Below are 27,141 nucleotides of genomic sequence, written 5' to 3'. Positions count from 1 at the left end.
AGCAACCCTGGAGAACACGGAGAGGTGATGTTTTGAGTTGCGACCATTCTTTAGACTGACTGTCTGAAGAAGGGACCCGAGCCAAAACGTCACCACTCCACGTTCTCCAGAGATGCTGGCTGACCTGCTGAGTTACTCCAGCACTCTGTGTCCTTTTGTGTATAAACCAGCACCTGCAGTTTTTTGTTCCTACTAGTCGATGCTGAGCATGAAGGCAGATACTTAACTCCCTGTAAACAAAGAAATGCTGGTGTACACAGACAAAAGAATGTCCTTGGCTTATCCCTCTCCCCAGCTGCAGCCAAGACAATGATCTAAAAATGGATTCAACGTATGTGGGGGAAAAACAGAGAGAGAAAAAAATCTGAGCTGGCATTTCCAGGGAACCATATGCTGATAAATATCAGCAAGGGTGATGCAATGTGCTTGGTTTAATTACCTCCTATGTGCAAAATGACTAACTATGTGACTACCTACTAGGTTCACGGACAAGGAATAGTCAACTGGAGAGATACCACTGGAGAGTCGGCAATAGAGAGCTACACATTCTGCAGTTGAGGGGATATATTGAAACTGGGTGGGAGAAATGTAAATAGGGGGAATATATAATGAATTGCAATTATGCAAATCTCACTTATGAAATGCATACCAGGTATGACATTTTTGGAAAAGATCCCACTAAATTGTAATCTTACCTTAACCATATCAGATAATCCCAATAACTTGTTCGAATCATTAATAGACAATAGACAATAGGTGCAGGAGGAGGCCATTCGACCCTTCGAGCCTGTACGCACCGCCATTGAATATGATCATGGCTGATCATTCTCAATCAGTACCCCGTTCCTGCCTTCTCCCCATACCCCCTGACTCCGCTATCCTTAAGAGCTCTATCTAGCTCTCTCTTGAATGCATTCAGAGAATTGGCCTCCACTGCCTTCTGAGGCAGAGAATTCCACATTAAAATTGCACATTATTAATAAGGTCTTGCATTCATGAAGAATGAATACTACGCTGTGATAAATAGCTCTCCTTGCAGTTCTGCCAGGGTCAAGAAATAGGCACTATTTACTGAAATCAATACAATATTTTAAAAGTCATTGTGTTTCTTGATTATTTTTTGTTTAAAGAAAAGTTTTATATCTGATTGGATTTATGTGGAAGTTATAGTAAGACTTCTGATAAAAATGTAATTGTATGAAAGTTTATTAAAGACCATTCAGATTTTGCTGGACTACAAAAAAAAACAGAAAGTAAGTGATTTAATTAAAAAATACAAATAGCAATTGCTGGATGCAATGATGCTCCATTAGGGCAGCACGGTGGTGCAGTGGGTAGAGTTGCTGCCTCACAGCACCAGAGACCCGAGTTTCTGGAAAGAGGGAGATATACAATAAATATAAATACAATCTTTCTTCTGGAAAGAGGGAGATATACAATAAATATAAGCGGCAGGGAGTAAATGAGGTTCTTGAGGAATATAAAGAATGTAAAAGGAATCTTAAGAAGGAAATTAGAAAAGCGAAAAAAAGATATGAGGCTGCTTTGGCAAGTAATGTAACAGTAAACCCCAAGGGGTTCTACAGATATGTCAATAGCAAAAGGATAGCGAGGGATAAAATTGGTCCATTAGAGAGTCAGAGTGGACAGCTATGTGCTGAGCCGGAAGAAATGGGGGAGATATTAAACAATTTATTTTCTTCGGTATTCACCGAGGAGAAGGATATTGAATTATGTGAGGTAAGCGAAACAAGTAGAATAGTGATGGAAATTATGAGGATCGAAGAAGAGGAGATACGGACACTTTTGAAAAATATAAAAGTGGATAAGTCTCCAGGTCCTGATAGGATATTCCCTAGGACATTGAGGGAAGTTAGTGCAGAAATAGCAGGGGCTATGACGGAAATATTTCAAATGTCATTAGAAACGGGGATGGTGCCGGAAGATTGGCGCATTGCGCATGTTGTGCCTTTGTTTAAAAAAGGTTCTAAAAGTAAACCTAGCAATTATAGACCTGTTAGTTTGACGTCTGTGGTGGGAAAATTAATTGAAAAGATACTTAGGGACAATATATATAATTATTTGGATAAACAAGGCCTGATTAGAAACAGTCAACATGGATTTGTGCCTAGAAGGTCATGTTTGACTAATCTTCTTGAATTTTTTGATGAGGTTACCAGGGAAATTGATAAGGGCAAGGCTGTGGATGTTGTCTGTATGGACTTCAGTAAGGCATTTGACAAGGTTCCACATGGAAGGTTGATTAAGAAGGTTAAATCGTTGGGTATTAATAGTGAGGTTGCAAGATGGATTCAACAATGGCTGAATGGGAGATACCAGAGGGTAATGGTTGACAATTGTATGTCAGGTTGGAGGCCAGTGTCTAGTGGAGTACCCCAAGGATCTGTGTTGGGTCCACTGTTGTTTGTCATTTACATTAATGATCTGGATGATGGTGTGGCAAATTGGATTAGTAAATATGCAGATGATACTAAGATAGGTGGTGTAGTTAATAATGAAGTAGAGTTTCAAAGTCTACAGAGAGACTTGGGCCTTTTGGAAGGGTGGGCTGAAAGATGGCAGATGGTTTAATGCTGATAAGTGTGAGGTGCTGCATTTTGGTAGGACAAATCAAAATAGGACGTACAGGGTAAATGGTAGGGAATTGAGGAATGCAGTGGAACAGAGGGATCTGGGAATAACTGTGCATTGTTCCCTGAAGGTGGAATCTCATGTGGATAGGGTGGTGAAGAAGGCGTTTGGTATGCTTGCCTTTATAAATCAGAGCATCGAATATAGAAGTTGGGATGTAATGTTAAAATTGTACAGGGCATTGGTGAGGCCGAATCTGGAGTATGGTGTGCAGTTCTGGTCGCCAAATTATAGGAAGGATGTCGACAAAATGGAGAGGGTACAGAGGAGATTTACTAGAATGTTGCCTGGGTTTCAGCACTTAAGCTACAGAGAGAGGTTGAATAGGTTGGGTCTTTATTCTTTGGAGCGTAGAAGGTTGAGGGGGGACTTGATAGAGGTTTTTTAAATTTTAAGAGGGACGGACAGAGTTGACGTGGGTAGGCTTTTCCCTTTGAGAGTGGGGAAGATTCCAACAAGGGGACATAGCTTCAGAATTGAGGGACAAAAGTTTAGGGGTAACATGAGGAGTAACTTCTTTACTCAGAGGGTGGTGGCTGTATGGAATGGGCTTCCGGTGGAAGTGGTGGAGGCAGGCTCGATTTTATTATTTAAGAGTAAATTGGATAGGTATATGGATAAGAGGGGATTAGAGGCTTCTGGTCTGAGAGCAGGTAGATGAGACTAGGTCAGAGAGAGTGGTCGGGGTGGACTGGTAGGGCCGAACGGGCCTGTTTCCGTGCTGTAGTTGTTATATGGTTATATGGTTTAATTCCGACTACGGGTGCTGTCTGTACGGAGTTTGTACGTTCTCCCCGTGACCTGCGTGGATTTTCTCCGAGATCTTCGGTTTCCTCCCACACTCCAAAGACGTACAGGTATGTAGGTTAATTGGCTTGTACAAGTGTAAATTGTCCCTCGTGTGTGTAGGATAGTGAAAATGTGCAGGGATTGCTGGTTGGTGTGGACTCGGTGGGCCAAAGGGCCTGTTTCCACGCTGTATCTCTAAACTAAACTAAACTAGTGGGGAAATGCAGAAATACAGAATTGTTTATTTTGGTTTGGGATCTGTTGAAGTTTACGTGTGGGATCCTTAAAGTGATTCGTCCACTTGGTTCTCTTGAACTGCACTCACTCTCTCTCTAGCTCTCCAGTGGCAGACACAGGTACTAAAGTACTTAAGAACATGGTAGGGGTTGGCCACATGGCCCCTCAAGCCTGCGCCACCTTTCAGCTGGTCACAACTGATCAGCCCAGGCTCCATCCACCTCCTCTTCCGTCCTTAAATGTTAAACCATTTGAAAAAGTCTCTGCCTCTAGCTCCTGGATTAATTTGTCGAAGTGGTATACCATTGACTGTAGCTACGTTAGACACGTTAGAGGCAGGAAACATGTTCCCAATGTTGGGGGAGTCCAGAACAAGGGGCCACAGTTTAAGAATAAGGGGTAGGCCATTTAGAACTGAGATGAGGAAAAGCTTTTTCAGTCAGAGAGTTGTGAATCTGTGGAATTCTCTGCCTCAGAAGGCAGTGGAGGCCAATTCTCTGAATGCATTCAAGAGAGAGCTAGATAGAGCTCTTAAGGATAGCGGAGTCAGGGGGTATGGGGAGAAGGCAGGAACGGGGTACTGATTGAGAATTATCAAAATCAGGTCGGCTTCTCCCACTTTGGATTCCTTGGTGACCTGGTGCTTGTAAATTCACAAACCACAGTAACAACCAGAAAATACAATGGTCCAAATATACCAATGTGCCCAGCAAATAAGATCTTGAAGAAATGCCCCTGGCTCAGTCTCATTTGGAATCCCCATTACCAGTGTCCCACTTCACAAAGTTGCCTGCATTTAGCATCGGTACGTCACCTGTAGCATTATACCTGCCTGACAACAATATCACAACTCCAGCATTAATTTTCTATTTCCCTTTCTCTGTTTCTCATTTAGTGAGTCGTGTTTGAACAATCTATCCTATTACTGTGCCATATTGCCTATGTTCCATGCTGGTCCAAGCTAAAGTAGAGCAAATGTTCCTTGTTTCAAGCCGATTCTTTGAGGATGTAACTAGGAAAATTGACAGGGGAGAGCCGGTGGATGTGGTGTACCTTGACTTTCAGAAAGCCTTTGACAAGGTTCCACATAGGAGATTAGCGGGCAAAATTAGAGCACATGGTATTGGAGGTAGGGTACTGACAAGGATAGAAAATTGGTTGACAGACAGAAAGCAAAGAGTGGGGATAAATGGGTCCCTTTCAGAATGGCAGGCAGTAACTAGTGGGGTACCGCAAGGCTCGGTGCTGGGACCGCAGCTATTTACAATATACATTAATGACTTGGATGAAGGGATTAAAAGTACCATTAGCAAATTTGCAGATGATACAAAGCTGGGTGGTAGTGTGAACTGTGAGGAAGATGCTATGAGGTTGCAGGGTGACTTGGACAGGTTGAGTATAGGAGCAAAGAGGTCCTTCTGCAGTTGCACAGGGCCCTAGTGAGACCGCACCTGGAGTACTATGTGCAGTTTTGGTCTCCAAATTTGAGGAAGGATATTCTTGCTATTGAGGATGTGCAGCGTAGGTTTACTAGGTTAATTCCCAGAATGGTGAGACTGTCATATGTTGAAAGACTGGAGCGACTAGGCTTGTATACACTGGAATTTAGAAGGATGAGAGGAGATCTTATCGAAACGTATAAGATTATTAAGGGGTTGGACACGTTAGAGGCAGGAAACATGTTCCCAATGTTGGGGGAGTACAGAACCAGGGGCCACAGTTTAAGAATAAGGGGTAGGCCATTTAGAACAGAGATGAGGAAAAACTTTTTCAGTCAGAGAGTTGTGAATCTGTGGAATTCTCTGCCTCAGAAGGCAGTGGAGGCCAATTCTCTGAATGCATTCAAGAGAGAGCTAGATAGAGCTCTTAAGGATAGCGGAGTCAGGGGGTATGGGGAGAAGGCAGGAACGGGGTACTGATTGAGAATGATCAGCCATGATCACATTGAATGGCCGAATGGCCTCCTCCTGCACCTGTTGTCTATTGTCTATTGCTCAAGTGCTGGCTGGTAATGTAAGAGGGAGGGCAGTGGAGTGGCAAATATCACGATCAAGAGGTCAGAGGAACAAAATTACTAACGGAAGCAAATTGAAGGTCACAGCAACATTGATGTTGGATGAATGATGATGGAATCAGTGGAACAGAACCAAACTGTGTACAGTTTTGGTCTCCTCATTTGAGGAAGGACATCCTTGTAATTGAGGCAGTGCAGCGTAGGTTCACGAGATTGATCCCTAGGATGGCGAGACTGACATATGAGGAAAGATTGGAAAGACTGGGCTTGTATTCACTGGAGTTTAGAAGGATGAGAGGGGATCTTTTAGAGACATATAAAATTATAAAAGGACTGGACAAGCTAGATGCAGGAAAAATGTTCCCAATGTTGGGGGAGTCAGGGAACCAGGGGCCACAGTCTTAAGAGTAAAGGGGAGGCCATTTAAAACTGAGGTGAGAAAAAACTTTTTCACCCAGAGAGTTGTGAATTTGTGGGATTCTCTGCCACAGAGGGCAGTGGAGGCCGATTCACTGGATGGATTTAAGAGAGAGTTAGATAGAGCTCTAGGGGCTAGTGGAATCAAGGGATATGGGGAGAAGGTATTTATTCACAAAATGTTGGAGTAACTCAGCAGGTCAGGCAGCATCTCGGGAGAGAAGGAATGGGTGACGTTTCGGGTCGAGACCCTTCTTCAGACTGAAGGCAGACGGGGAGAAGGCAGGCACGGATTATTGATTGGCGACGATCAGCCACAATCACAATGAATGGCGGTGCTGGCTCAAAGGGCTGAATGGCCTCCTCCTGCACCTATTTTCTGTGTTTCTGTGTTTCTAAATGCTCTGTGCAAGACTGCCCCACATTCAATTTCTTATTTTAAAAGTGAATTGCAATGCAGTTAAATGCTTGCAATCTAAAACATCAAACATTCAATAATGCATGATATTCAATATATATATATGCTCCATGAGCATTGAGATTTTATTTTGGGTGTTTTTAACCTTTCTACCTGTTTTGCAATCAAAGTGACATCTTCATCTAACTTTTTTCCCCGCAAATTATAAAAATGAACAACTAACTAACCCATCATTCAACAGAAAAGTGATTGGTGATATATATGCATCACATCTCTCAATAACTTCTTAATCATCTTACAATCACAAAAGAGATTTCAAAGTCTCTGTGATTATCAGTCAATCTTTCATTAAGAACATGGGAATTTCTAGCTAGCTATTTGCTTATCCATTTGGCAAGTGGATGTCCTGGCAAGCCTGGCACTTATTCACCATCCTTAATTTCCCTGCTGAGCCATGGGTGGCAGTTAAGTCAACATACTGTTGTGGGACTGGGGATATATATATATAAATATATATAATTTTAAAATATATATATATATAGGCCACACAAATAACGGCAACAGCTTTCCTTCCCTAGGTGGTTACAAGATTATAATAATTGATATATTAGGTTTTAATTTCATATCTTTATTTAACAAGCTAAGTTTAAATTGCGCAGATGTTATGGTGGCATTTGAATTCGTGGCTCTGGATAACTGGTTCAGGCTTCTGGATTACTAGCCCAGGAATATAAACACTCTCCCGATCTGACGTTTAGCGCCCACGTGCCAATTTATCGGTAAAATGACGGCACGGCAAATGGACTGAATCTCATTCCTCACCATTCCTGAAGTGACCCCAGGTTGTCCTCAAAGTTGGCACCATTTCCTGACAGCTGAAGTCGTCGTTTCCAGTTCAGAATCATATTCAGCACAAAGCCCTGGACCTGCTCCAGAGATCTCAACGCTTCCAAGATGCTGTAATTTCTCTTCTGTTAAAAAGCCATTCAAAAACCCAAAAGATGCATTGTTAGCCTTAAAGCAGGTTTACCCTGTTGACTGGATCGAAGGTAGCAACACAATTCAATATCCATTTGCCCAATACACTTTGTACTTAATCCCATCAGAAGCAAAGCACAGAAGAGACCAGTTTACCTATTCGTGCACAGATCAGAGAATACATTGCGCATGTCACAAGTACAGTTTAGTAAATGTAATATGTCTTCAGGTTGTTGATACATGTTTGGGTGGTGCTTACACGCCAGGCATTATGACTTTATTGGAGAATTGCAAAGCAAAGCTAAAATAAGAAAACAGACCAAGTCATGTATATGATTATTGGGGAGCATATTCGATGATGCTACAAATTAGTTTGAGATTTCCTTCTTCATACAAACTCTACTCAGTCTGTGTGGCTCCCCCTTTGCAGTAAGCCTAGCTGACTAAATCATTTGTCCCTAATTTAATCCCCGGTGTCTTGTGTGAACATTTATATGCTAAACATTTCTATTAATTTTCTGTACAATTTTGTAAAAACGTCTGTATAATTGTAAGGAAGGAATATTGAATCATAATCTCAGACTTTTGGGAATCCAGAATACTGTCGCGTCAGCTTTGCTCTAAACGTCTTTGCACAAACTCACTCAGTTAAAAACAGAAATCCAGAAACTGCTGTCTAATAATCCCTTCCTGCAGTCCTCACCAAAACAACGAATGCACCAAAACCTCAGCTTCCCATGCACTGCTCTCAGAGTAACACTAAGAATATTCAGCCTTGTTGATTGAGGTGTAACCAAGTTTTTAATATACATTAATGTGCAATCACTACTGGATACCCTCTCTGGCCCTGAAGGACTAATTTTATGTGTACGGAATCCATAACCCTCAAAATAATTATTTCAAAATCCCATGGATTTTGTAACTATAGGAAATAAAATTTAGTTTTATTTTATGTTATTCTGCTTGTACCTTAATTTTTTACACGCCCGCATCGCAGAGGATCTGACGTGGGCAACGCACATTGCCGCACTGGTGAGTAAGGCTAAGCAGCGCCTTTACCACCTTAGACAACTGAGGAAATTCAGAGTGTCGCTGAGGATCCTTCATTGCTTCTACTCTGGGGCTGTAGAGAGCATCCTGTCCGGCAACATTACAGTCTGGTTTGGGAACAGCTCTGCCCAGGACAGGATGGCCCTGCAGAGAGTAGTGCGTTCGGCAGAACGCACCATGGGAACTACACTCGTCCCCCTGCAGGACCTATACATCAGGAGGTGCAGATCCAGAGCAAGCAAGATCATGAGGGACCCCTGCCACCCCAGTAACGGACTGTTCCAGATGCTACGGTCAGGCAAACGCCTCCGCTGTCACGCTGTGAAAACGGAGAGGATGAGACGGAGCTTCTTCCCACAGGCCATCAGGACTGTCAACTTTGATAACCCCAGAGACTAAATTTTTGTCGACACTTTTCGTGCTATGTTTAGTAACTTATTAACTTTATTTATATGCTGTAACTGTAATTATTTTTGTGCACAACCCGCAGGCATTGCCACTTTCATTTCACTGCACATCGAGTATGTGTATGTGACAAATAAATTTGACTTGACTTGACTTGACTTTTTAATTGGAAGATAGACACAAAAAGCTGGAGTAACACAGCGGGACAGGCAGCATCTCTGGAGAGAAGGAATGGGTGACGTTTCGGTTCGAGACCCTTCTTCAGACCCGAAACTCTCCAGGGATGCTGCCTGTCCCGCTGAGTTACTCCAACATTTTGTGTCGATCTTACATTATTACTGTGTGCAATTACAGAGGTTGTTTAGTAAATTCAGTTTAAGACCAGTGTTTTAATTTACTCTTGCAAATTGAGCTGCAATTTAAAGAAAATGATGAGAGATAGAGGGAGGGAGGGAGAGGGAGGGGGAGGGAGGGGGAGGGAGAGGGGAAGGAGAGGGGAAGGAGAGGGGAAGGAGAGGGGAAGGAGAGGGGAAGGAGAGGGGAAGGAGAGGGGAAGGAGAGGGGAAGGAGAGGGGAAGGAGAGAGGAAGGAGAGGGGAAGGAGAGAGGAAGGAGAGAGGAAGGAGAGAGGAAGGAGAGAGGAAGGAGAGAGGAAGGAGAGATATAGAGAGGGATAGAGATAGATAGAGATAGAGATAGATAGAGATAGAGAGATAGAGAGAAAGATATTTTTAATTAGAAAGCTGGTTATTGACTGGTGGATTATAAGGAAGTCATGCTATTTAAATAATGGGAAGAAGATAAACATCTTTCAAGAACAACTGTTACATTATTAAAGATGAAAGATGCAGTTTAAAAAATCTAAATCAATATTCGGTGAAAGATAGACTGAGCAGAGGTGCGCTGTTACCTGTGCAATGCTATACTGCACATGCATGTAAAGACAGGTTGGGCAGATCCAAAGTCATTTCATGGATCAACCAAGCACTAATGCTGCAACCTTTCATTTGCGCTTGTTGTGGATTTGCAACCACAGCGAACTAAAATGCAGCAGTCTGCCAAACAGTGGGTGAAAAGGCAGCCAGCACTGACAGCTTTTCCCTGAAGTCACCAAACGAACCTTGTGTTGGTATAAACTTCACAAAGGAATACTCTTACTTTGTGATCACAAATTCACAGAAAAGCTCTCAAAATCATTTCCTCCATTCAACGCACGACTTCTCTTTCTCAAATGCTTTTGAGGGTGCAAATCGTTATTTAAGCCCTGTAACTTCTCAATTTATTGGCAAAAAACATCATAGATTTTTTAAAAAGATACCTCCAACACTCCTCTATTACCACATGCTATTCCTCTTCAAAACAAAGTAACTAGCTGCAGGCCTGGCAAAATTGGCCTAATGACTTTGCAAAGACAATTTTTTATTTCCGCAGATCAGGTCTGGAGCAGTTTTGACTATTTCTTGAAGTTGGCACCAAGGAAAAGGAAATACGTGCATGCTTTATTGGTGCTTACTGTCTTTCAAAAATTCGAGATGCTTCACATTTAATGTATTGTTTTGAAGTGCAGTTATTGTTATAAAAGCAAATGCAGCAGCCATTTTGCGCACAGCGGGATTCATTTCTAGAATAACTCATTAATCTGCTTGTGGAAAGAAGGTTGACCCAGGATATCAGAAGAACTCTCTGCTCATAACCACAAATAGAAAAGAGCCTTAAACTTTCATCTGAAGAATAACTAGCAGCATTCCCCCCAGTCCTGTTATTAGGGTTGCCAACTGTCCCGTATTTTGGGTTAAATCGGTTTGTCCCGTACGTCCTTGTCCCGTATTAGGCCCGGGGGACGCTGTAGGCCCAGACTCTGCAGGCCCGGACACTGTAGGCCCGGACGTTGTAGTCCCGGACAGTGTAGGTCCGGAGGTCTGAGCGCCGCCTAACGGAGGTTGCATAGCAACCCGCCTGCCAGCCCGGGCGGCCGCCATTGGTGGAGCGGGAGCACATGGCCGCTAGCTGGATGAGGTCACGTGGGGCGCGGGGCGGTGACGTCACCATGTCCCTTATTTGCGAGCGAGATAGTTGGCAACCCCTACCTGTTATCAGCCACGATTGTGAGCTCGACTTCTTGTACAAGAACCTTCAGAGTCAGAAGAGTGAGCTGTCAATTGAGCCAAGCCTCACACGGTGATTCGGGATGACGTTACAGGTTATAACTTGCATATTGGTCCTACAGTTTTGGAATGTTTCATCTCCAGTGGAAGTCAGTTGTAATCCATTTGCAAAGATGAGCACAGCTCCTTTCAACCAGAGTAATGCAGCAAATTTGGTGCCACAGTTCTGACAAATAATCCTGGACGTGAGGCATTGCACATCAGCTTCAATCCAACAGCTGGAGTCATCTACCTCATTGGAGACCTTCAAACTATCTTTAATTGGACTTTATCTTGCACTAAATCCTTTATCCTGTATACTGTGGATGGCTTGATTGTAATCATATATAGTCTTTCTGCTGACTGCATATCACGCAACAAAAAGCTTTTCACTGTACCTCATGCCATCATCAGTAATAAACTGAACTACACTAAAGCCAATGTTATAAGGAATAGCTGAATGTCCTCGGTTAACTTATGTCTGACTATACATCCAGCATGCCGAGCTTCATTAAAAATTGAAGCTTATTGCAAGTAACACTGTGGATCTTGGAGCAGAAGTTATTTAATATGAAGGTAGACACAAAGTGCTGGAGTAACTCAGCGGGTCAGGCAGCATCTCGGGAGAGAAGGAATTGGTGACGTTTCGGGTTGAGACCCTTCTTCACAACCTTTTTTTCCTACACAAGTTATTTAATATCATTTTTGTTCCCATTTCGGAAGGCATTTCTATCGAGTTAAATCGTAGCATTTCCAGAAAACAAACACCTACACACCTGATAAGTAACAATTTTACATGGGTTCAGAGGGATTTTTTGCAAATTCTAGGACTGAAAATTTGACATAGTATAGTACCTCTGAACACAAGATGGTTATGCAGTTGGTCATGAATATGCCCAACAGGCACCACTGAATTTAAGGCCTGATGCACAATAAAGGCTGCCTTACCAGAGGTAACCACAAGATAGTGAAAAGTTAAAGGTGTGTAACAGAATTTGTAGAACAGCCAAGCCCTGCAGGTCCATAATACTCCAGCTGGGTGTTGCTGGCCTTGATCCTTAGCCTTGATCATTGATCCAGTGACACAGGATATAAATAGGGTTGCCAACTGTCCCGTATTAGCCGGGACATCCCGTATTTTGGGCTAAATTAGTTTGTCCCGTACGGGACCGCCCTTGTCCCGTATTAGTAGGGTTGCCAACTACCTCACTCCTAAATAAGGGACAAAGGGTGACGTCACCGCCCCACCGCTCACGTGACCTCACCCAGCCAGCGGCCACGTGCTCCCGCTCCACCAATGGCGGCCGCCCTGCTGACGGGAGCACGTGGCCGCTGGCTGGGTGAGGTCATGTGGGGCGCGGGGCGGTGACGTCACCTTGTCCCATATTTGGGAATGAGGAAATTGGGAACCCTAGATACAAGGCAGGACAAATTCACCTTGGCTAATTACCACGTCGGTGGTTTAGTGTAAATAAGTGGAATGGCGCAAGATGTCCTCAAACAGCAAAAAACAAAAACTTCTCATTCATGCTTATTCTGAGTTTTTACAAGTCCACGCCTTTTCAGCCCTCAGTACAGCCTTGGTCCAAACATGAACAGGAGAGCCGAATTCAAAGAGGGAAGTGAGAAGCAAGTGGCTGCCCTTGACATCAGTGCAACACAAAACATTAACTTCCATTTTTATCAGGGCACCTGAATAAGAATTAGTCTGAATTCTCTTCCTTGCTGGAGTCATAGAAACATAGAAAATAGGTGCAGGAGTAGGCCATTCGGCCCTTCGAGCCTGCACCGCCATTCAATATGATCATGGCTGATCATCCAACTCAGTATCCTGTACCTGCCTTCTCTCCATACCCCCTGATCCCTTTAGCCACAAGGGCCACATCTAACTCCCTCTTAAATATAGCCAATGAACTGGCCTCAACTACCTTCTGTGGCAGAGAATTCCACAGATTCACCACTCTCTGTGTGAAAAAAAAGTTCTCATCTCGGTCCTAAAAGACTTCCCCCTGATCCTTAAACTGTGACCCCTGGTTCTGGACTTCCCCAACATCGGGAACAATCTTCCTGCATCTAGCCTGTCCAACCCCTTAAGAATTTTGTAAGTTTCTATAAGATCCCCCCTCAATCTTCTAAATTCCAGCGAGTACAAGCCGAGTCTATCCAGTCTTTCTTCATATGAAAGTCTTGCCATCCCAGGAATCAATCTGGTGAACCTTCTCTGTACTCCCTCTATGGCAAGAATGCCAAACCGTGCACCAAGGAAGATAGTTGTGGTCATTGATGTTAATCATCGTAGCCCCCAAGAGTTCCTCTGAGCAGCGTATTTGGCCCAACCAAATTCAAATGGTTTCTTCAATGACCTTCCTTCCAAGGTCAGAGGTGGAGCCATTTCCTGATGATTGTGGAATGCACAGTAGGATTTGCAACATCCTTGGATAGGGAGAAAGCCCTTGGCCCTGTGAAGGTAGACCCAAGCAACGTTCAGCCTTGGCAGTGGCAGTAACATTTGGGTCACTCATTCTTCAATAAATGAGAATATCTCACCAACTCGTCTTGACAGTCATCAGCAGAATAATGCAGAGACAAGAGCAAGCGGGAAGCTGATTACACTGCAAAATGTGACTCGAATCCCGAGCCCAGCAGCTACAAGGCACAGCTGGAATGCGATGGAATACTCTTCATTCATTTGGATGAGCTCTCAGTGCCAACGTCCAAGAAGCCTGAAGTCGTCCAGGACAAAATGGCCCACAAGACTGGCTTAAACCTCTGCCATAAACATTTAACCCCTCCACTACTGGTGCAGTCTTTTGCCTGGGACCGTCTGCAAGATCCTCTTTTCTGACTTGCCAACGCTTCTTTGGCAAGACCTCCGATTTGGGAAACAACGGCAACAGATGCTGGGGATCACTATCCCGTGCACATTACCTCTGGACCGCATGCCTTTCTGACTACGAAATAGATTGCTGCTTCTTCATTGCTGTTTGATCAAAATCCTGGAGCCATCTACTCAACATCATTGTGGGAGTAACCTAGGGTTGCCAACAGTCCCGTATTAGCTGGGACATCCCGTATTTTGGGCTAAGTTGGTTTGTCCCGTATTAGGCCCGGATGTAGGCCCGAATACTGTAGGCCCAAATACTGTAGGTCCGGACACTGTAGCCCGGTGGCTGCAGTAGTCCCGGACAGTGTAGGCCTGGGCACCGCCTGAAGGAGGTTGCGTGGCAACCCACCTCCCGGCCCGGTCGGCCGCCATTGGTGGAGTGGTAGCACTTGGCCGCTGGCTGGGTGAGGTCACATGGGGTGCGGGGCGGTGACGCCACCCTTTGTCCGTTATTTGGGAGTGAGGAAGTTGGCAATCCTAGAGTAACCTCACCTCAAAACCGCAGCGGTTCAAGGGGGTAACTCACCTCCACCTTGAGCGAATTAAGGACAGACAATAAAGACTGTGATCCTCACATTGTATGAAATAATTTTAAAAAATGCTGGTAAAATTTAGTAATCTTGTCATCTAACATTCAAACTGTGCTTTGGGCAAGGAGCAAGTGGTGTACGCCTCTAGGAAGATATCAGACAAATGAAAATTCTACTCTTACAGATTTCTGTAGCATGGAATTTAGGTACCTACACACATCAATGGATTTCAATGGTTCCTAGGACACACCCAACAAACCAAAACATTTCTGACGGTAGACACAAAACGTCACGCATTCCTTCTCTCCCGAGATGCTGCCTGACCCGCTGAGTTACTCCAGCATTTTGTGTCTACCTTCGATTTTACCAGCATCTGCAGTTTTTTTCCAAAACATTTCTGACATTGGGTGGAGCCACTTCAAACAACTACCTTGATGATTGACAAAGGAAGTTACCTCCAGGAGAGTCCTTAAATCCATTCACACTGTCATGAAGGTACTCTATAAACATTCCTTGTGCATGGCCAACTGCTCTGTACTACAAACAGAAATGGGCTCACCCTTCTATGATCGTCCCGTGTGCTCTTCTGCTGGTTTATGCTCTCCTCCTGCTTGCTGAGCTCTGGCAGTGGGCTCTTTGCTTCCTGCATGTGCTGCTGAGCTAAAATAGAAACAATCGCGCAATGAACCTCATATCTAGGAAGACTTTGCTGAGCACACAAGCAATTGTTTGTTCTCCTAGCTCAAGGGAGAATGCTCCGTCTCTCTGTAGCCAGCTGGCAGTAAGCCCTCAACCAAAGCTAGACCTGGTGAGACCACATCTGGACCTGGTGAGGCCACATCTGGAGTATTGTGTGCAGTTTTGGTCTCCTAATTTGAGGAAGGACGTCCTTGCTATTGAGGCAGTGCAGCGTAGGTTCACCGGGTTAATCCCCGGGATGGCGGGACTGTCATATGAGGAAAGATTGGAAAGACTGGGCTTGTATTCACTGGAGTTTAGAAGGATGAGAGGGGATCTTATAGAGACGTATAAAATTATTAAAGGACTGGACAAGCTAGATGCAGGAAAAATGTTTCCAATGTTGGGGGAAGTCCAGAACCAGGGGCCGCAGTCTTAGAATAAAGGGGAGGCTATTTAAAACTGAGGTGAACAGAAACTTTTTCACCCAGAGCGTTGTGAATTTGTGGAATTCTCTGCCACAGAAAGCAGTGGAGGCCAAATCACTGGATGAATTTAAAAGAGAGTTAGATAGAGCTCTGGGGGCTAGTGGAATCAAGGGATATGGGGAGAAGGCAGGCACGGTTTACTGAGGGGGGGAGAGGGGGAGAGAGGGAGGGGGAGAGAGGGAGGGGGAGAGAGGGAGGGGAGAGAGGGAGGGGGAGAGAGGGAGGGGGAGAGAGGGAGGGGGAGAGAGGGAGGGGGAGAGAGGGAGGGGGAGAGAGGGAGGGAGGGGGAGAGAGGGAGGGGGAGAGAGGGAGGGGGAGAGAGGGAGGGGGAGAGAGGGAGGGGGAGAGAGGGAGGGGGAGAGAGGGAGGGGGAGAGAGGGAGGGGGAGAGAGGGAGGGGGAGTGAGGGAGGGGGAGAGAGGGAGGGGGAGAGAGGGAGGGGGAGAGAGGGAGGGGGAGAGAGGTAGGGGAGAGAGGGAGGGGGAGAGAGGGAGGGGGAGGGGGAGAGAGAGAGAGGGGGAGAGAGAGAGAGGGGGAGAGAGAGAGAGAGAGAGAGAGAGAGAGAGAGAGAGAGAGAGAGAGAGAGAGAGAGAGAGAGAGAGAGAGAGAGAGAGAGAGAGAGAGAGAGAGAGAGAGAGAGAGAGAGAGAGAGAGAGAGAGAGAGAGAGAGAAACAGAGAGAAACAGAGAGAAACAGAGAGAAACAGAGAGAAACAGAGAGAAACAGAGAGAAACAGAGAGAAACAGAGAGAAACAGAGATGATAGTGTAATAGGGAAAGGTAGTTGTGCACAAAAAAGAGAGACACATGAGAGGAACACACAAAAAAAGAGAAGGTGGACACAAAATGCTGGAGTAACTCAGCGGGTCAGGCAGCATCTCGGAAGAGAAGGAATGGGTGACGCCTCGGGTCTCGACCCAAAACGTCACCCATTCCTTCTCTCCAGAGATGCTGCCTGACCCGCTGGGTTACTCCAGCATTTTGTGTCTACCTTCCATTTATACCAGCATCTGCAGTTTTTTTTCCTACACAAAATAAGAGACCTCAAAAAGAAAGATGTTATGCTTGATTGAGAGAGTTTGAGAGAGTCTCAGGTGCATATGGGATTAGCATACATTGGGGCAAAAATGATTTTGATACACAATGGGTTTAATTAATCTGCTTTGATTGGGTACATTGAATGCTGGAGCCTTGAAGGTGGTGCCTGTTGGGCATATTCAGCACAAGGCTCCAGCATTCAATGTACCCAATCAAAGCAGATTAATTAAACCCAATATGATGTTGTACCACACAGCCCAAATAGTAAAACATGTCAGATGCGAGGACACTCTTTTGAAAGAGAGCTCAGCACTACTGAAGCACATAATGGAAGCAAATCTCATGGAACCTCTTGAGAAAGTCTTGGATGTGGGAAAGCAAACTTTCTGTGACCCAGTCATCTGATACTCTAAATATTTTGTCTCATCCTAAATAACCTTGTGCTAGGAATGCTATATTTGTCCAATGGCAGCAGATCTACTGTGTATTTCCAGCATTTTCTGTGTTGACCTGAAATTCTGATGGAAATACAAGATGTCGAAGGAAACTTATTATTTAATGGAGACATTATAAAGTTATACACCGATCAGCCAAAACATTATGACCTGATGAGCCAAAACACTATGACCACCTGCCTAATATGCTGTTGCCCCTCCGTGTGCAGCCCCATACGCAGCAGGGTGCGATGCACTGTGTATTGTGACACATTCCTCCCGTGACCACCATTAACATTTTCTGTGATTTGTGCCACAGTAGACCTTCTGTCGGTTCGGACCAGACGGGATAGCCTTCGTTGCCCTTGCGCATCGATGAGCCTCGGGCGCCCAACACCCTGTCGCCGGTTTGTAGTTTGTCCTTCCTCGGACCACTGTCGGTCGGGCGGTACTCACCACTGCTGACCGGGAGAACCCCACAAGCCTTGCCGTTTCAGAGATGCTCTGACCCAGTCATCTGGCCATAACAATTTGGCCCTTGTCAAAGTCGCTCAGGTCTTTACTCCTGCCCATTTCTCCTGCATCCAACACATCAACTTCAAGAACTGACTGTTCACTTGCTGCCTAATATATCCCACCCCTTGATAGGTGCCATTGTAACAAGATAATCAATGTTATTCACTTTACCTGTCAGTGGTGATAATGTTTTGGCTGATTGGCGTATAATAATGAAGTATAAAGTTTGAGAAATTGTCCAGATATGAGATACTGTAATGAGTTTCCAAATTTGCTCCTGGCTCCAGGCATATAGTTTGATCCTGATCTCAGGTGCTGTTGTGTGGAGTCTGCAACTTCTGTGTTACTGCCCCTGAGTTTCTTGTGTCCTCTGATGTTAGGGTTGCCAACTGTCCCGTATTAGCCGGGACATCCCGTAGTTTGGGCTAAATTAGTTTGTCCCGTACGGGACTGCCCTTGTCCCGTATTAGTAGGGTTGCCAACTTCCTCACTCCCAAATAAGGGACAAAGGGTGACGTCACCACCCCGCGCCCCATGTGACCTCACCCAGCCAGCGGCCACGTGCTCCTGCTCCACAAATGGGCTTGATCGACCCGAAGAGGAAGGATCGTCCCGTTAATGGAAGGTTAGAAGCCACCGACCGCTGGAGGACAAAGAAGGGAGAGATTGTACTGTTTTTCCCTTCCATCATAGTGAGGAATGCGGAGGAATCACTGTGGTGGATGTTCATGGTAAAATGTATTTTGTGTGTCCTGTTGCTTTTTATTGTTATGACTGTATGCCAAATGACATTCCTCGCATGTTGCAAAACATACTTGGCTAATAAAGTGTGATTGTGATTGTAATTGTGATACTCACACTGGTAACTCTGCACCAGTTGTTGCTGCTCGTGTTCAAGAGCCTCATTGATCTGTTGAATAGCACTGTGATACATCTGAACGGTCTTGATCTTGTTGTCCAGTTGAGTTAACTGCTGTAACACATTTGCATCTTCTTGCTTCAACCTCTCACTGGTGGTGGTTGGAAACGTTTGGGCTGGTACGGGGTTAAAGTGCCCCATAGTCACCTGGAGCAAAGCACGAGGAAATATATGCAATATACATTCTTTGAAGTTTGTACAATATATATGCCCTCCACAAAAAAAATTAACATTTACTTGGTAAATACACACCCATTTGTAAATTTGATCTATCAATATATATCTATTCTATTTTACAAAGTCTCTTATTTGAAAAGCAAAAAAAACTGCCTGCCGGAATTCTAAAAGAAAAGCAGACACTGCTGGATATACTCAGCAAGCCAGGCAGCATGGGCGGTGGCGTTAAAGGGAGCGTAGGAACCAACATCTCATGAGCCAAATGCTGAACGATTGGGACGTCAGAATAGTTGGATAAGGGCCAATTATGGGAGTGTATCTTCAATGTGACATACCATAGAAAGTTTGAAATAGTTTGATAGATGATTCTGTGGTCTTCATAAAAAGTTAAAATCTACATGTCTGAATCTAGTGTCAACAACTGAGTTTTGACAGGTGTATCTTGAGTGGCATCATAAAATCGACTACTTTTACTCACAGATAAAACTCGCAACCTTGCTGTTAGTGTCTCTGGTAGATGGCCATCCGAAAAGCTGCTTAAGTCGTTTAAGGGCCTGACTGCCTTATCTAATTCATAAATATTATTTTTTAAACTTTGGTAATATTTAAATAATATTAAAAATTCAAAAAATGTGAAAATCTACCTTTAAAACCTTTTTAAGTGGTGGCGGTACACCATTCCAGCAGGTACTGTCACAATAAAAAGCAGCAACAATAAGACAATTAAGGGCAGCACAGTGATGCAGCGGGTGGAGCCGCTGCCTCACAGCGCCAGAGACCCGGGTTCCATCCTGACCTCGGGTTTAGTTTTAGGTTTAGAGATACAGCACGGAAACAGGCCCTTCCCCACCGGGTCCGCGCCGCCCAGCGATCCCCGCACACTAACACTATCCCACACACACTAGGGACAATTTTTACATTTGCCAAGCCAATTAACCTACAAACCTGCACGTCTTTGGAGTGTGGGGGGAAACCGAAGATCTCGGAGAAAACCCACGCAGGTCACGGGGAGAACGTCCAAACTCCGTACAGACAGCACCCGTAGTCAGGATTGAACCCGGGTCTCCGGCGCTGCATTCGCTGTAAGGCAGCAACTCTACCGCTGCGCCACCATGCCGCTGGGTGTAGTCTGTGTGGAGTTTGCATATTCTCCCTGTGACCGTGTGGGTTTTTCCGGGTGCTCTGGTTTCCTCCCATATTCCAAAGAAGTTCAGACTTGTAGGTTAATTGGCTTCTGTAAATTACCCCTAGTGTGCAGGATGTGAAAATGGAATAACATACAACTAGTCTGGAAGGGTGATCAATGGTCGGCGTGGACTCGGTGGGCCGAAGGGCCTGTTTCCATGCTGCATTTCTAAGCTAAGCTAAACAAAATTATTTGTCCATAGTTTGGTGCAAATTAATTCATAGAAAACTCCTGGTGGACTGTGATAAATGCCTCTGCAAATTAATCTAAACTGATGGGTTAAGATCAGTAAAATAGACAGTTCTTTTGCTCTCCGATTTCTGTCTCCTGGACAAGAACCAACCTTTTGTTTAGGGAGGAACTGCAGGTGCTGGTTTAAACGGAAGATAGACACAAAAAGCTGGAGTAACTCAGCAGCTCAGACAGCATCTCTGGAGAAAAGGAATAGGTGATGTCAGACGTCTGAAGATGGGTCTCGACCCGAAACGTCACCTGTTCCTAGGGTTGCCGACTGTCCCGTGTAAGCCGGGACATTCCGTATTTTGGACTAAATAGGTTTGTCCCGTACAGGACCGCCCTTGTCCCGTATTCGGCCCGCGGGCCTCTGTCGGCCGGGACAGTGTAGGCTAACGGAGTGTGTTTGCCTAACGGAGGTTGCGTAACAACCCGCCTCCCGGCCCGGGCAGCCGCCATTGGTGGTGCGAGAGCACCTGGCCGCTGGCTGGGTGAGGTCACGTGGGGCGCGGGGCGGTGACGCCATCTTGTCCCGTATTTGGGAGTGAGATAGTTGCCAACCCTACCCGTTGTTTTTCTCCAGAGATGCTGTCTGACTCGCTGAGTTACTCCAGCATTGTGTGTCTATCTTCAACCTTTTAGACAATAGGTGCAGGAGGAGGCCATTCGGCCCTTCAAGCCAGCACCGCCACTCAATGTGATCATGGCTGATCATTCTCAATCAGTACCCCGTTCCTGCCTTCTCCCCATACCCCCCGACTCCACTATCCTTAAGAGCTCTATCTAGCTCTCTCTTGAATGCATTCAGAGAATTGGCCTCCACTGCCTTCTGAGGCAGAGAATTCCACAGATTCACAACTCTCTGACTGAAAAAGTTTTTCCTCATCTCAGTTCTAAATGGCCTACCCCTTATTCTTAAACCGTGGCCCCTTGTTCTTGACTCCCCCAACATTGGGAACATGTTTCCTGCCTCTAACGTGTCCAACCCCTTAATAATCTTATACGTTTCGATAAGATCTCCTCTCATCCTTCTAAATTCCAGTGTATACAAGCCTAGTCGCTCCAGTCTTTCAACATACGACAGTCCCGCCATCCCGGGAATTAACCTAGTAAACCTACGCTGCACGCCCTTAATAGCAAGAATATCCTTCCTCAAATTTGGAGACCAAAACTGCACACGGTACCCCAGGTACGGTCTCACTGTCCTGTTGCTTGTTCACTGGGGAGATTGGACAGGACGGAGGTATGGGCCTCGTGTGCAGCAGGGTCTCAAGACCCTTCAATGGGTCAATCCAAGAATTTTTAAAAAACTACATTTGGCCTGCAGACTCATAAAAGGTCGCGTACTTACACTGGTCTGCTGAAACTCCTGAAATAACTGATTTTCTCGCATCAAGAGACAGTTCATAGTATTCACCAGTTCTAAAGGCTGCTGATCAAACATGGTCTGTAACACAAAGTCAAGTATTCATTAAAATATTACTTTAGGGCTATTTCTAGCAAACAAATGCAGGTGATACAAGTAGTTGATAAATATCAGAACAAAATGAAAGATATCAGGATTTTTTATTCCTCGGTGTAAGGTGGCTGCAGTCATCTGTTCTCAATGCACAGTGGCTTTCATGCGGAAACTAGAAAATATTTTCAGCAGACAACTTCCCCCTGACCTTACACATTGGGAGCCAAGGTCAAGTGCAATATTCAGGTTAAGTAGCAATCAAGAGTGGTGAAATCTGGGATCTAGGTGAGGGGGAATGGTGGACCGTAGACCGTTAAGACACATGACCATCAGCTGATCACCAAGGCATAATTGTTCTGCAGGTAAATGTTGTCAGCGCATGACATTAGAATATCCAATCAATCTTAAAATAGAACCTTGTTGTTTAGTTTAGTTTAGAGATACAGTGCGGAAACAGGCCCTTCGGCCCACCGAGTCCACGCCAACCAGCGATCGCCGCACACTAATACTATCTTACATACACTAGGGACAATTTATATTTATACCAAGCCAATTAGCCTACAAACCTGTCCAACTTCAGAGTGTGGGAGAAAACCGAAGATCTGAGAAAACCCACGTGGTCACGGGGAGAACGTACAAACTCCGTACAGACAGCACCTGTAGCCGGGATCGATCCCGGGTCTCCGGCGCTGTAAGCGCTGTAAGGCAGCACAAAATAATTTTGTTATAATAATGGATGTTAGATGTGATATTTATTATCAGTCTAGTTTATTGTCACGTATATGGGGAGAAGGCAGGAACAGGGTAATGATTGAGAATGATCAGCCGTGATCACATTGAATGGCGGTGCCTACAGGCGCGAAGGGCCGAATGGCCTCCTCCTGCACCTATTGTCTATTATCTATTGTGTACCAAGGTACAATGAAAAGCTTTTGTTGCGTGCTAACCAGTCAGTGGAAAGACAATACATGATTACAATCAAGCCATTTACAGTGTATAGACACATGATAAGGGGATAACATTTAGTGCAAGGTAAAGTGAGCAAGTCCGATCAAGGATAGTCCGAGGGTCTCCAAAGACTGTTCAACACTGCTCCCTGGTTGTGGTAGGATACATGGTTGTGTGGTTGGTTGGCACAATTCTAATGCATGGTTGGCACAGACTCAGTGGGGCAAAGGGCCTGTTTCCAAGCAGTATGACTCCAAGACTCTAAATACATTTAGAGTATTCAAATCTACCAGATGGTAATTAGCAATGATTAGTTATAGTTAATATCTTGGCCAAACGTATCCAGCAACCATTGGGTAGTGACATAAAGTGGTAAAGCAAAGATCCACACCCTATAATGAGCTGCCAACCTAAGCACTGCTCACAGTTCACAATGGAAAACAATGAAACATATTCTCTTCCTCGTGGGAATGTCGGGCTGGCAGAAACCCAAACATACAGTACCTGTGCAACCTTAACAAAAAGGGGGCTCCTCCAAGCAGCTTGGTAATTAAGTAACAGGTGTCAGAGGTTATGGGGAGAAGGCAGGAGAATGGGGCGAGGAGGGAGAGATAGATAGACAATCGATGCAGGAGGAGGCCATTCGGCCCTTCGAGCCTGTACGCACCGCCATTCACTGTGATCATGGCTGATCATTCTCAATCAGCACCCCGTTCCTGCCTTCTCCCCATACCCCCTGACTCCGCTATCCTTAAGAGCTCTATCTAGCTCTCTCTTGAATGCATTCGGAGAATTGGCCTCCACTGCCTTCTGAGGCAGAGAATTCCACAGATTCACAACTCTCTGACTGAAAAAGTTTTTCCTCATCTCAGTTCTAAATGGCCTACCCCTTATTCTTAAACTGTGGCCCCTTGTTCTGGACTCCCCCAACATTGGGAACATGTTTCCTGTCTCTAACGTGTCCAACCCCTTAATAATCTTATACGTTTCGATAAGATCTCTTCTCATCCTTTTAAATTCCAGTGTATACAAGTGTATACGTGATTGAATGGCGGAGTAGACTCGATGGGCCGAATGGCCGAATTCTACCCCTATTTCTTATGATCTTATGACCTTATGATCCAGTATTGGCATCAATCCTTTACTTGTCAATGATGTTCACATACAGATCAAGCAAACATCCTCCCGTTTGTAGCCTGCATCATACCTTTAGGAGAGTAGCATATTCATTCAGCTGGCAATTGACTGGATAGGTCATCTGACTTGACACTTTCCGTAATTCAGATACCATTGTGTCCAATAGATTTCGAGCAAGGTTTTCATGGGTAGGGTTTATGGTAATGGAGCTCCTAAAATAAAAGAGACGAAATGAAACATTTGCCACATACACACATCCTCTTCCCTGCACCTTTGGCTTCACAGGGAGTCTTACCTCCTGTTATACTCGGCAGTGAGTCTATGCCCTGCAGTGAATCCTTTGTTTGGGACGATGATCTGTGTCTGTGATGATATTCATTTCAATCCTATCCATGGACATATCCCATTGCCATCCTCTCTCAAAATGTGTAGAAGACAATAGGTCATCTGCTACTGGACTCAAACGTATTTATTCACAAAATGCTGGAGTAACTCAGCAGGTCAGGCAGCATCTCAGGAGAGAAGGAATGGGTGACGTTTCGTGTCGAGAGCCTTCTTCAGACTGAAGAAGGTTCTCGACCCGAAACGTTGCCCATTCCTTCTCTCCTGAGATGCTGCCTGACCTGCTGAGTTACTCCAGCACTTTGTGAATAAATAACTTCGATTTGTACCAGCATCAGCAGTTATTTTCTTATATCTTCTGCTGCTGGACTAATCACATTTACACCCATTACATAGAAACATAGAAAATAGGTGCAGGAGTAGGCCATTCAGCCCTTCAAGCCAGCACCACCATTCAACATGATCATGACTAATCATCCAAAATCAGTTCCCCGTTCCTGCTTTTTCCCCATATCCATTGATTCCATTAGCTCCAAGATCTATATCTAACTCTCTCTTGAAAAGATCCAGTGAATTGGCCTCCACTGCCTTCTGTGCACAGATTCACAACTTTCTGGGTGAAATAGTTTTTCCTCCTCTCAGTCCTAAATGGCTTACTCCTTATTCTTAAACTGTAACCCCTGGTTCTGGACTCTCTCAACATGGGGAACATGTTTCCTGCATCTACCTTGTCCAATACCTCAAGAATTTTATGTTTCTGTAAGATCCCCTCTCATTCTTCTAAATTCCAGTGAATACAAGCCCAGTTGACCCATTCTTTCATCATATGACAGTCCCGCCATCATTGCGTGTGTGTGCTGGTTTGCGTGATAATTCATTTACTTCAAATTTATTATAAAATCCCTACTTTAAGTCGCATTGCATCCTATTTTAAGTTGCATTAAGTCTGACGAGCACTTGACCAAAGCCCATCTTGAAACAAATTCTGCCTAGCCCACAGAACAGAACACTGTGTATAAAATATACCAGGTGCATTATTGTATTAATGTAAAAAAAAGTTTTACCACAGATCCACAGGGTATACTGAATATACAACAGACCAAGGCTTATTTCAAATCTGTAATTCACTCAGCTTTATCCGGCATTGACCACTGATTATCAATAACCATATAACCATATAACAATTACAGCACGGAAACAGGCCCCTTCGGCCCTACCAGTCCACGCCAACCACTTTCTCTGACCTAGTCTCATCTACCTGCTCTCAGACCATAACCCTCCAATCCCCTCCCATCCATATACCTATCCAATTTACTCTTAAATAATAAAATCGAGCCTGCCTCCACCACTTCCACCGGAAGCTCATTCCACACAGCCACCACCCTCTGAGTAAAGAAGTTACACCTCATGTTACCCCTAAACTTTTGTCCCTTAATTCTGAAGTTATGTCCCCTTGTTGGAATCTTCCCCACTCTCAAAGGGAAAAGCCTACCCACGTCAACTCTGTCCGTCCCTCTTAAAATTTAAAAAACCTCTATCAAGTCCCCCCTCAACCTTCTACGCTCCAAAGAATAAAGACCCAACCTGTTCAACCTCTCTCTGTAGCTTAAGTGCTGAAACCCAGGCAACATTCTAGTAAATCTCCTCTGTACCCTCTCCATTTTGTCGACATCCTTCCTAATAATTTGGCGACCAGAACTGCACACCATACTCCAGATTCGGCCTCACCAATGCCCTGTACAATTTCAACATTACATCCCAACTTCTATATTCGATGCTCTGATTTATAAAGGCAAGCATACCAAACGCCTTCTTCACCACCCTATCCACATGAGATTCCACCTTCAGGGAACAATGCACAGTTATTCCCAGATCCCTCTGTTCCACTGCATTCCTCAATTCCCTACCATTTACCCTGTACGTCCTATTTTGATTTGTCCTACCAAAATGCAGCACCTCACACTTATCAGCATTAAACTCCATCTGCCATCTTTCAGCCCACCCTTCCAAAAGGCCCAAGTCTCTCTGTAGACTTTGAAAATCTACTTCATTATTAACTACACCACCTATCTTAGTATCATCTGCATACTTACTAATCCAATTTGCCACACCATCATCCAGATCATTAATGTAAATGACAAACAACAGTGCATCCAACACAGATCCTTGGGGTACTCCACTAGACACTGGCCTCCAACCTGACATACAATTGTCAACCATTACCCTCTGGTATCTCCCATTCAGCCATTGTTGAATCCATCTTGCAACCTCACTATTAATACCCAACGATTTAACCTTCTTAATCAACCTTCCATGTGGAACCTTGTCAAATGCCTTACTGAAGTCCATATAGACAACATCCACAGCCTTGCCCTTATCAATTTCCCTGGTAACCTCTTCAAAAAATTCAAGAAGATTAGTCAAACATGACCTTCCAGGCACAAATCCATGTTGACTGTTTCTAATCAGGCCTTGTTTATCCATGTGATTATATATATTGTCCCTAAGTATCTTTTCCATTAATTTTCCCACCACAGACGTCAAACTAACAGGTCTATAATTGCTAGGTTTACTTTTAGAATCTTTTTTAAACAAAGGCACAACATGCGCAATGCGCCAATCTTCCGGCACCATCCCCGTTTCTAATGACGTTTGAAATATTTCCGTCATGGCCCCTGCTATTTCTGCACTAACTTCCCTCAATGTCCTAGGGAATATCCTATCAGGACCTGGAGACTTATCCACTTTTATATTTTTCAAAAGTGTCGGTACCTCCTCTTCTTTGATCCTCATAATTTCCATCACTACTCTACTTGTTTCGCTTACCTCACATAATTCAATATCCTTCTCCTCGGTGAATACCGAAGAAAAGAAATAGTTTAATATCTCCCCCATTTCTTCCGGCTCAGCACATAGCTGTCCACTCTGACTCTCTAATGGACCAATTTTATCCCTCGCTATCCTTTTGCTATTGACATATCTGTAGAACCCCTTGGGGTTTACTTTTACATTACTTGCCAAAGCAACCTCATATCTTTTTTTCGCTTTTCTAATTTCCTTCTTAAGATTC

At 44.6% G+C, this 27,141-nt stretch overlaps 1 protein-coding gene across 2 annotated transcripts in view; it reads right to left on the bottom strand.

Annotated features, from left to right (window-relative positions):
• The window catches only part of LOC144612025 (signal transducer and activator of transcription 5B-like), a 112,522-nt gene that overhangs the window by 28,616 nt on the left and 56,765 nt on the right, over window positions 1-27,141 (bottom strand). For both annotated transcript variants that reach the window (XM_078431484.1, XM_078431485.1), the window contains exons 3-7: window positions 23,800-23,941; window positions 21,537-21,632; window positions 18,528-18,735; window positions 15,077-15,177; window positions 7,350-7,498 (exon numbers count right to left, since the gene is read on the bottom strand). In XM_078431484.1, coding sequence (XP_078287610.1) covers window positions 7,350-7,498; window positions 15,077-15,177; window positions 18,528-18,735; window positions 21,537-21,632; window positions 23,800-23,941 — 696 coding nt within the window. The remainder of the gene's footprint in view (window positions 1-7,349; window positions 7,499-15,076; window positions 15,178-18,527; window positions 18,736-21,536; window positions 21,633-23,799; window positions 23,942-27,141) is intronic.

This window comes from Rhinoraja longicauda, chromosome 42 (assembly GCF_053455715.1).
Source record: "Rhinoraja longicauda isolate Sanriku21f chromosome 42, sRhiLon1.1, whole genome shotgun sequence".
NCBI classification, from domain to species: domain Eukaryota; kingdom Metazoa; phylum Chordata; class Chondrichthyes; order Rajiformes; family Arhynchobatidae; genus Rhinoraja; species Rhinoraja longicauda.
Note: the sequence above shows the minus strand (reverse complement) of the source record. Positions and strands in the feature narration are given on the sequence as shown.